This window comes from Ziziphus jujuba, chromosome 10 (assembly GCF_031755915.1).
Source record: "Ziziphus jujuba cultivar Dongzao chromosome 10, ASM3175591v1".
NCBI classification, from domain to species: domain Eukaryota; kingdom Viridiplantae; phylum Streptophyta; class Magnoliopsida; order Rosales; family Rhamnaceae; genus Ziziphus; species Ziziphus jujuba.
Window position 1 is genome coordinate 2,993,136 of NC_083388.1, and position 11,056 is coordinate 3,004,191.

Sequence of the window (11,056 nt, forward strand, 5' to 3'; positions counted from 1 at the left end):
TTCAATTTCTTTAATTGTTTAAATCATAAAATAACCATTTTTTTTTTATTCTTTTATTTTGCCTCAAGAAGTTTAACATATATATAAATTTGCAATCAATTTCTTGTGTAATAAAGTGTTAAATTCATATTTTGTTATGTTTGAGCAAAATAACAATAGGAAGCATTTTGTTATGTTTCTGCTGCCAAAATTATCCAGCCTGCATGTGCAAGTCCACGAGGCCACGAAGAGTAGTGATTGGAACAGCACTACTTGTTGGATTAATATATTATATTACCGCTCATGTCGTAACCTCGACGTTTGTGAAACAAAAACCATCATTAATCATGAATTTATAATGGGAAAGAAATTTCACATGGACACACAACCACTCCATCAACGACTAGGCTACTAGCTCAGTCGAATAACCATAAACGGACAAAAAAAAAAAAAAAAAAAAAAAAAAAAGAAACAAGTAGCTTAGTATCAAAATGTTTTAGTCAAGATTCCACAACCCTCCTCCCCCCCCCCCCCCCGGCCCCAAAAAAAAAATATTTAGTCAAGAGAAATTTAAGTTGGAAAGCAAAATAATGTATATGTATATAGACACCTTCAAAGTTTTAAAATTCTCTTTCACATTGGAAGAGAAGCACACCTTAATGGACTTTCTATGAACCACGATAATTCCGATCCACATATAAATATTTTTCTCTTACGTTTTATGTAATATACCTACAGCCCTAGCTCATTATAATCAACATGGTTTCCTTGTTTGCAAATTCAATGTTGTCCATTAACAAACAAGTTTTATTCTTGTCAATCTTATGTATGTTTTTACTACAATACCTTTCTGGTTCAGCTTTCTTCAAAACTACACCGTTTGTTGTTACAGCAGCAAACAATGAGGAAGCAGTAGCTCTAATAAACTGGAAGCTCAGCCTTGAAAACCAAAGCCAACACCTCCTGTCTTCATGGGTCAGAGGCAGCGGCCGTTGCAATTGGGTTGGATTTGCTTGCGACGAGTCGGGAAACATCATCCATTTGAACCTTTCAAGCTTTGGTTTAAACGGTACGCTTCGAAATCTAAGCTTCTCTTCCTTTGCAAGCCTCACTATTATTGATTTTCAAAAAAACAACTTTCACGGAGAAATTCCCAGTAGCCTATACCATCTAACCAAACTCACTCATCTTGACTTGCAATACAATTATCTCTCTGGTTTTCTTTCCCCTGCTGTCGGAAATCTTTCTCGTCTATTATATTTTCGTCTATCTGAGAATCAACTCAATGGAACGATTCCAAAAGAGATTGGCTTATTGACAAATCTTCAAACACTTCTGTTTGGCTCTAATGGTTTTAATGGCTCTATCCCTAAAGAAATAGGAAACATGAAATTTTTGAGGAAAATTGAGATGGATACTAACGACCTCACAGGTCCAATTCCTGCCTCTTTAGGAAACTTGACCAATTTATTTGAATTGTACCTTTTTAAAACAAACATTTCTGGACATACTCCAAGAGAAATTGGAAAAATGAGAATGTTAAAGAACCTTATTCTTTGTAACAACCAACTCTCTGGAAGTATTCCTGTAGAAATTGGAAATATGAGCAACCTAATAATGCTTGATCTTAGTGATAATAATCTCTCTGGTGAACTTCCTGCTTCCATAGGAAACATGAGCAATATGAATCAAATTTATATTTTTGGAAACAGAATTTCTGGACATATTCCGGGAGAAATTGGAAACCTGAGAAATTTATGGCGATTTCAGCTTAATAACAATACACTTTCTGGTATTATTCCTACAGAAATTGGAAAGTTGAGCAAGTTAGAATTTCTTCACCTTAATTTCAATAATCTCTCTGGCCCACTTCCTGCTTCCATAGGTAACTTGACACTAAAGAGTCTGCAAGTGGCTTCAAATAGCTTCACTGGACAATTGCCACAACAAATATGTGGTGGAGGATTGCTTGAGAATTTCGTTGTCCCTGAAAACCATTTTACAGGCCCAATCCCAACAAGCTTGAAAAATTGCAGCAGCCTTATTAGACTTAGGCTGGATCGAAACCAGCTGACAGGAAATCTTACGGAAGCTTTCGGTATACACCCACACTTGGATTATATTGATCTAAGTGGTAATAAATTGCATGGTGAGGTTTCATCAAAATGGGGGCAGTGCCAGAGGTTAACAAGTCTCAAAATCGCCAACAACAATCTTTCAGGCTCCATACCACCTGCACTTGGTAAGGCAACTCAGCTGCATCGTCTTGACCTATCCTTCAATCATCTGTCAAGAAGTATTCCAGATGAACTTGGAAGTTTGAAGCTATTGTTCAAACTTATGCTACGTGGCAATAAACTGTCTGGAGAGATTCCTCATAGAATCGGGATGCTAGCTGATCTAGCCAATTTAGACCTGGCAGAAAACAATCTAAGTGGCTCAATTCCAAAAGAACTTGGATAGTGCTCCAAGCTGTTACATTTGAATTTGGAAAACAATAAATTTGAAGGCAGTGTTCCTTGGGAAATAGCTAATTTGAACTCTCTTCAAAATCTTGTCCTCAGTTCAAATTTGCTGGCGGGGAAGATACCACCACAGCTTGCAGATATGCAACGTCTAGAAACTCTAAATCTCTCCCACAATAATTTCTCGGGTTCCATTCTGTCTGATTTTGGTGAAATGAAGAGCTTGACAATGGTTGATATGTCCTTCAACCAATTGGAGGGTCCCATTCCTAATTCCAAAGCCTTCAACAACGCTTCATTTGAAGCATTCAGAAACAACAAAGGCTTATGTGGTAATGTCACTGGCTTGTAGCTTTGCCCAACAAAGACTCACAATCCTCATGGTAAAGAGGGCCAAAAAGTGAGAATATTGATCATATTGATCCCTATTTTCTGCAGCCTATTTCTTCTATCCATCTTTGTAATTCTATACATTCATCATAGAAGAAGAAGAGTGACAAAAACAAACTCTCCAGATGACATTGAAACACAAAATCAGGATCTGTTTGCAATATGGAGCTACGATGGGAAGATGGTGTATGAAAACATCATCGAAGCAACGGAGGAATTCAACTCCAAATATTGCATCGGAGAGGGAGGAACAGGGAGTGTTTACAAAGCAGAGTTAAGCACTGGTCAAGTTGTTGCTGTGAAGAAGCTTCATGCTAATACAGGTGGTGATGATCACGAGATGTCTCAATATCTCAAAGCTTTTACAAGTGAGATTCAAACATTAACACAGATACGACATCTTAACATAGTCAAGTTATATGGGTTCTGTTCACATCTAAGACACTCTCTCTTGGTTTATGAGTTCATAGAAGGTGGAAGCTTGCGAAATGTACTGAAAAATGAAGAAGAAGCAAGAGCATTTGGTTGGAGCAAAAGGATAATCGTTGTAAAAGGTGTGGCAAATGCATTATCCTATATGCACCATGACTGTTCGCCGTCTATAATCCATCGAGACATATCAACCCAAAATATTTTACTGAATGCAGAACATGATCAAGCTTATGTTTCTGATTTTGGGACCTCCAGAATTCTCAATCCAGACTCATCCAACTGGACTTTGTTTGCTGGAACTTTTGGATATGTTGCTCCAGGTCAATAATATTTTATCTTATGGAATGTTATGTACATAATTATAATCATTTGTTTCACTAATTCAAATATTGCTAATCCAAATTTACAGAACTTGCTTTTACAAGGGAAGTGAATGAGAAGTGCGATGTGTATAGCTTTGGAGCTATGACGTTGGAAATATTTGGAGGGAGGCATCCAGGAGATCTCATTTCATCTCTTTCCTCTTCCTCATCCTCATCATCATCTGAAACACCAGCTTACCATCAAGTAGCAGTAATGGATGTTTTGGACCAGCGCTTATCCCCCCCATCGGATCAAGAGGCTGGGAAGATGCTCTATCTTGCTAAGATTGCATTTGCATGCTTGAATGGCACCCACAGTCTCGTCCAACAATGAAACAGGTTGCTCAAAAGCTTTCAACTCAGACCCATCATTTGTTAAAACCTTTGGCTTTGCATACATTAGGAGATCTGTTTGATTTCAGTTATTCTACTTCCTGAGCATATTCCACCTCATGAGAGTGCTTCTTTCTTTCTTTTCTTTTCCCTTTTTTTTTTTTGTTTTGTTTTTTTTTTTTTTTTTTTGGTGGTGGTTGAAGTGCTAATTGTGGATGTTTTGCTGGTATTATCTATATGTTACATTTTGGATAAAATATTTCCTCTTGATACATGCATATATACTGGGAAGATTTTCTCCTCATGTGCTTTAGTGTGTAGAAGAAATAAATTTATCTCTCTTATCTTAAGCTCTCATCTTAAGCTGCTCATCCAATCTTAATCTAAGACAAACTTTCTGTCAAAACTTCCATTTACAACTTGAAAAATAAAAGAAATGGTCATGTTCAAATAAGTCAATATCAAAAATTAATCTTTGTAGTTGAATCAAACTGTGGGATGGTCCATGTTTACAATCGTTTTCTTTTTCCCTTTTCTGGAGAGTCCAATGTTCAGGAAGAATGCTAAAAGAATATATAAGCACTAATGACCTACCCTTCTCTATAATTTTTCTTTTTTTTTTTCTTTTTTTTTTGAAATACCTTCTTTGTAAATTGACCACTATATTCTAATGTGCCTCTGTATTTATTATATTATATATTAGATTTGCATCTATCCTTATTAGTCCAATTTAAAACCAAATAATATCATAAACGAAAACAACAGGCACAGATTAGAAACAGAAACCTGCCTCATAAACAAAGTACGTATAGTATGTAGTATTTCTATTTTCTAAGACTTTTACAAAAATTATTGTATAGATCATGTGTTGTGAGAATTCCCAATTTTAGTTTGACAACTTTGTTTTGTTTGGACAAAGTGTGTCTACTAAGTTATGGTCTACCAAGCGCAGGTTTGATATTTTAGGATCACTATTTATTTGGACAATGATCCCAACAATCTGCAAATTGCAGATATGAGATAACTTATTTGTGATCCGTTCCTCAGGCTAAGCCCAAGTAAGTAAAGCTCAAAATTATGGATTTTGAGTGGGATCTATCTGGATGAAGTTAGAATTATATGTATTAGAATATTGAAAAGACTAAATAGATAAAAACTTACTAGGGAAAAATAAGAAGAAGAAGAAGAAGAAAAACCCAAAATAAATAGACAAATATAAAGGTAAATACATAGTTTATTTTTATACATTTTAAGCCATTAGCTTGATGAACGTAACATAAGAGTAAATATTACCCAAAAATAAATAAATAAACAAACATTAAGAGAAAAAATAATTTGACTTTAACCTAGTCAAGCAAACCCAAATAAGTTATCGTGCAAAGCACGTCCAATTTGCTTGTGTATAAAAACCAAAGAATAATACTACCCAAATATTAAAAAAAAAAAAAAACTATACGGATAACAATTAACAACTTGCTTAACAACTCTTTATATATACCAAAAGTTTAAGAAAGAAATAGTTAATTGGGGTTAAGTAGAATTTTATTACAAAAAATCTTAAGTGTTTCCAATGTAATCTATTTTATTTAATAAATTACAAATTTTAGAAAAAAAAAATATATTAATATAAGAAATTTATACGAGTCCCTCATTTTTGTAAGCCCATGGCATAGAACTTAGGCCGACAATAAGACGACCCATGTTAGCGTTACATTTGGCACAACCCACCACTATAAAAAATTTGGACAACCACTGCATAGCTATTTTGTCACGTAAGAGCTATTTTTTGTCGCCTTATTGAATTTAGATGACAAAATCAGTTCGTCTTGCGTTTGCTTTGATAGACCCATCACAAAGCATGTTTGTGATGAACATTTTAGTTTGTCACAAAAGAATATGTAACTGCAACAAAAAAAAAAAATCGTCATAGATTGGAACTTTACCGTGACATTAGTTTTTGCTATGTAAGATATTTTTTTTTTGGTCATTGTTCACATAAATTTTGTCACTAATACATATATATGAACTGGTCAAACTTATCCATCAGTAGGTGACAAAATATTATTTATCACTTAAATCATCAGTGGCGCATCTAATTTGTCACTTAAAATATCAGTGACACATCTGATTTGTCATTGAATCCTTCCAGTGACAAGTGAACAACTTTTTATTAGATATTGCTAATTGATTACAATATCATTAATTATCATTTACAAATATAACATGACACTTTTAAAATGCAATTAACATAAAAGAATAATACTTTATTAAACAGTTATCTTGTACTACAAAATTCATTACACAGCAACTAATACCATATAACGTGTATCAGATACAATAAGATTATAATAAAAGAAAAATATAAACAAAAACAGCTTGTTTGTAATTCTAGGAAAAAAAAATAAACATATATACAAGATGGTTGCTTATATCCACTAAATCTTTACAATCTCCAACTTCCAATGCAGTTCATTAACATATTCTCCAAGGATCCTATATAAAAAATGAAAACGCGAATCATTTAGTAAAAAACCAATGTACTTAGCAAAAGAGTAAAGAACGAGCTCAAGACTTAAGTTCCTATAAGTTGGCAATCCTTTACCTACCAAGCATTCCAACCTCTTTTTCAATTCCCCCAGCTTCCCAACCACTACTTCCAAATCTATCAATCATTAGTTATATGAGAATTAGTAATAATCACACTATCAAAGTATAAAATGCCACCAATTTTGAGAAAAAATTTTAGAAAGCAATAAGAACAATTGTTAGATGAAAAATCTCCAGTTAAAAACTAGGACAAGAAAAGAAAACTTTTAACTTCTTTTCTGCAATTATTGGCATAACAGAGGAGGACAAATGTTTCATTGAACTTACTCTTTTCAAGGCATTTGGAAAAAAAAAAAAAAAAAGAAAGAAAAAAAAAAAACTAAAGTATAAAGTAAACTTAGGCATTTACTTTGTCTTTGATTAGGAATTCTTTTCTCTTTTTCCAACCACGATACTTTTTCTGCATGTGTACAGCTGCAGCATGAGCTTGTCCATAACTTGGTCCAGCTTTGCTCTTCTTGGCAGCCAGAAGAGATAAAGCATGCTCATCTGACAATCCAAACTTGTCAGTACCCAAATCAGTGACTGCATCCTAAACATTAGATGTATGCGATCAGCAGCTTGTGTAGCATCAATTGTATTTCAATGAGTATAAACATGTGTAGCATCATTTATACTTCTTAAAAAAATATGGCCATTGAGCATTGCATCAATTGTAAAAAAAAATAAGTGCTAATAAATATTGCATTTTAGTGTACCAATTGTCAGTTAGGATACACATGGAAAACTCATCATATAATAAAGTCAATTCTCTTTCAGAGACACATACTTGTGTAATACGAAGAGCCTGCTTAAGCAGCTTAATCTGCATCATTGGCACCAACTTACGAAATATTTACTAACATAATATTAGTACATAGATTTTAAGAAGTATAAATGCAAAGTACATTCTTGAAATTATTTCTAAAAATATTTGCAAACTTCTGTCTACCAATCAGAGCTTATACAATTACATAATATGCTCATATATATAACAAACAGAGTACTTATGTGAGTGTGCAAACACTGCCTATATATATGTATAAACACTTGTAATGAACAAAGCAAATGAGCTAATCAACTAGCAAGCTATTTCACTAGTCCCACCTATTCCACTACTACTAGCCCATTATATTAATATTCTCTCTTTGCATATATATTCTACATTCTATCTCCCTCATGTGTGTTCACTTAGCCTTTGCCAAATATCCAAATACCCAAATTATAGTAACCCAATATCTAGTATCCCATTTTTTTACCCAAAACATATTTATTCCATTTCACCCAAAAATCTATCAAGCTGAACGAAATTTTATAGCAGCAATCTTCCCATCTTTAAGCCATCCTAGACCATCCACAATACCATATTGCAGCTTACCTTCATCAAGTTGCCAATTTTTATTGTGTAGGTCAGTCCACCCTCCTGTAGAATAAGAAAGAGAAACAAGTCATGACTGTGTAATACACCAACTACCACCCCGGAAAAGTGAACAGCGGACAAATGCATATACCATGACTATGGCCAAATGGGTTGGAGTTGGTAAAACCTGCACACATTAATTACAAAATAGTAAATACAAAATGGAGCTACTTATAAAAAAAAAAAAAAGCACTATAGTATATATATATATATATATATAGTGTAGATATTTATAGTATATAGTGTAGATATATATAGTATACATATTTATACATTAGAGCAGAAGCAAACAAGTAGTAAGATCATAAGTAGAGGAATTGAAATCTGATAGAATATGGAGAGTCCAAAATTGCCCTAATATAAAGGAAGCAAGAAATAATTTAAAGCTTCAAATGAGACGGAATAAGGCTTTGGATGCAGTGCATCCATTTCACATTCTTTCTTCTCAAATTAGTATATACATATATATATATATTTCAACTTACAGAAGAAGAAGAAATGAATATAATATTTGTTAATAATGCAAAAGCAATCGACAAGGAAGAAGATAGATGATAAAGGGGAAAGGGCAAAAACTGGTGAAAGAAGTAAATTTCTTTGGGAATAGCTGCAGGCATATTGGGACTAAGTCAATTGCCTATATTTACTGCTCAGTGGAGATTACAGGTGAATTCATTTTTTACATTCTCGACCACCACCTTTAACTTACTCCCCGATTCAATTCAATTTAAATCCCATACCATACACATCTCCTTCTACTTCTACACTAACATAATTTACAAATTTTCTAACCAAAAAAAAAAAAAAAAAAAAAAAAAAAAAAAAAACATAATTTACAAATTAATATTTATACATCTTTATTTATTTACACACACACACACACACACACACACACACACACACACACACACACACACACACCCACCCACCCACCCACTTCACTTTGTATACCAAGCAAAAGAAGCTAGCAAGCTCTTTTCTATCTCTCAGTTCACCGTGGTCAATCACATCTGGAACTAACAACATATATATACATATATATATACACTTATATAGTCATGATAAAGAAACGAATTGAGCTTACAGAAAACCAGTAACAAAGGCGTACAATATCATGCATTGAATATTATCATATATAGTTGGCAGTATCCTTGAATGAAACTTCCATTCTAATTGCAAGAAAAATCACAGCTCAAAAATGGCAAAATCTTAAATAACCAACAATAATGGACAAATTATGTACCAAAATGAATCTTATGAAGAGTGTAACAAGTCTGTGAGCTTACTTTGCTCAACGATGGCCCCCGGTGACCGTAAACTTCGCCTGAAAGTTGCTGTCAAAGTGGGTTCCTTCGTACTTTGCAAACGAACAAATTTCGAGCCAATCCAAGCTTTGATTCGAGCTGAAGAAGTCCACTAATGGTGGAAAAGGTCGGCCCTAAGATCTGAAAACCAGTGGTTTCCGGTGATCGAACTGAAATATTGATCGCCGAAGTCCAGCTCTTCCCCGGCGAGTCGTGTAGTCATTTGGAGTATTCTCAACATGGTTCAGTCACTGGTAGACTGGGCTTGGTGGCTGAGGCGTCGGTGTGGTAGATTGGCGTCGAGACTAGAGCGATTTTCCAGTGGAAGTCCAGCCTGCGTGGGTTTTGTAAAGCATCGGGTTGCTGGCTGGAGGAGAAGAAAGCTTCATGGGGGGGTGCCTCTTTTCCTTTTATTTATTATCATTTTTTTTGGTAATTGCCTCTTTTCTTTTTATATTTATATTTAAAATAGTTACAAAACATATTTGTCATCATTGTCATCAAATAAATTCAAAAAAAATTTCTCTCCAAAATTTAAAAGGCAATTAGTTACAAAAACAGATGATAAAGTAAAAATTTATCACCAATAAAATAATCCAATTATCAAATGTGACAAAAAAAACAATTTTGTCACTAATTGTCTATATAAAGTGATAAATTTTTATTTGCCACTAGTATTTTTGTAGCGGTTGTCTAAATTTGTGATAAAATTTTCTGATGAGCAAAAATTTATCACGTATTTGAACTTGAAAACAAAATAGAAGACAATTTTTATTTTTATCATCTAATGTATATGTTAAGTGACAAATTTATATTTATCAATAAGAATTTTGTAGTAGTTGTCTAAATTTTTTATAGTGCACATAGCCCAAGAGAGAAAAAAAAAAACAAAACAAAAGAAAGTTTACTCTTAAGAAAATTTGTAAGGAAAGTGAGATGCACTAGCACTCGAGAACTACTTACCAAAATGTTTAATTAATAAGAGAAAGCTGAAAAGCATATATATATATATATATGCGTGGGTGTGTGTCTGTATGTGTGTATTTTCATTAAACAATTTCAAGCTTTCAACGTTCAAAGTCCTAGAAAACTTTATCGTTTATAGCACACCTTATAGGACTTGGTTTTGTAAAGGAGATCTACGTATAATTTCCATTACATTCAGACAAGCAATAGTGGTTCGTAATAGCACCACATAGCTTATAACCATGGTTTCCTTGTCCAACGAACAAGTTTTCTTGTTGTTAACCTTCTATGCCATCTATTTGATTTTCCATCTTTCTGGTTCATCTTTCTTCAAAACAGCACCGTTTATATTCACAGCAGCTAACAATGATCAGAATGAGGAAGCAGAGGCACTGATAAAATAAAAACTTAGCCTTGACAACAAAAGCCAACATGTCCTATCTTCATGGCCACTCGTAGAAAGCAATAGTCACCAAAGTGGGGACAATGCCACAATTTAACAAGCCTCATAGTCTCCAATAACAATCTATCAGGCTCCATACCACTTGCACTTAGTAAGGCAACTCAGCTACATGTTCGCGACCTATCCTCAAATCATCTCTCAGGACGCATGTAACACCCCGTCCCAAATCGCACCGGAATCCGTGCACGTTGACCGAGGTTGACTGTTGACCGTTGACCAAAGGGGTCAAAAGTTGACTTTTTGACTCGGTGGGAATTTCGAGATGACTAGGGTACCGTGGCGAAGTGCACGATGCCACGAGTTCGTAGACTGGTAGCACGTCGAAAACGGAGCTACGGTTTGAAAGTTATGGACGA

At 34.2% G+C, this 11,056-nt stretch overlaps 1 protein-coding gene, 1 long non-coding RNA gene and 1 pseudogene across 4 annotated transcripts; 2 read left to right on the top strand and 1 right to left on the bottom strand.

Annotated features, from left to right (window-relative positions):
• The first annotated feature begins 738 nt into the window (after nucleotides 1-738).
• On the top strand, nucleotides 739-2,796 carry LOC112490538 (MDIS1-interacting receptor like kinase 2-like; annotated as a pseudogene).
• A 135-nt stretch (nucleotides 2,797-2,931) lies between these two features.
• Nucleotides 2,932-4,134, top strand: LOC132799316 (MDIS1-interacting receptor like kinase 2-like). Its single transcript, XM_060811837.1, has 2 exons — nucleotides 2,932-3,586; nucleotides 3,676-4,134. The coding sequence occupies exons 1-2, from the start codon at nucleotides 3,016-3,018 to the stop codon at nucleotides 3,960-3,962; spliced, it is 858 nt and encodes a 285-aa protein (XP_060667820.1). The 5' UTR covers nucleotides 2,932-3,015; the 3' UTR covers nucleotides 3,963-4,134.
• A 2,070-nt stretch (nucleotides 4,135-6,204) lies between these two features.
• LOC107410403 (uncharacterized) lies at nucleotides 6,205-9,678 on the bottom strand. Of its 3 annotated transcripts, none has more exons than XR_007239006.2 (5): nucleotides 9,254-9,678; nucleotides 7,926-8,094; nucleotides 6,918-7,057; nucleotides 6,568-6,623; nucleotides 6,205-6,454 (listed from the first exon to the last, which is right to left on the bottom strand). It is a non-coding gene; the product is annotated as an uncharacterized LOC107410403 (long non-coding RNA). The 3 variants fall into 3 exon arrangements; XR_007239008.2 differs by having other exon boundaries at nucleotides 6,564-6,623; XR_007239007.2 differs by having other exon boundaries at nucleotides 6,918-7,100.
• Between the last annotated feature and the right edge of the window lie 1,378 nt (nucleotides 9,679-11,056).

Coding starts and splice junctions, on each gene's coding strand:
- LOC132799316 (XM_060811837.1), top strand. CDS start 3,016: ATGGTGTATGAAAACATCATCGAAGCAACGGAGGAATTCAACTCCAAA. Junction 3,587..3,675: donor TTTTGGATATGTTGCTCCAG/GTCAATAATATT, acceptor CCAAATTTACAG/AACTTGCTTTTACAAGGGAA.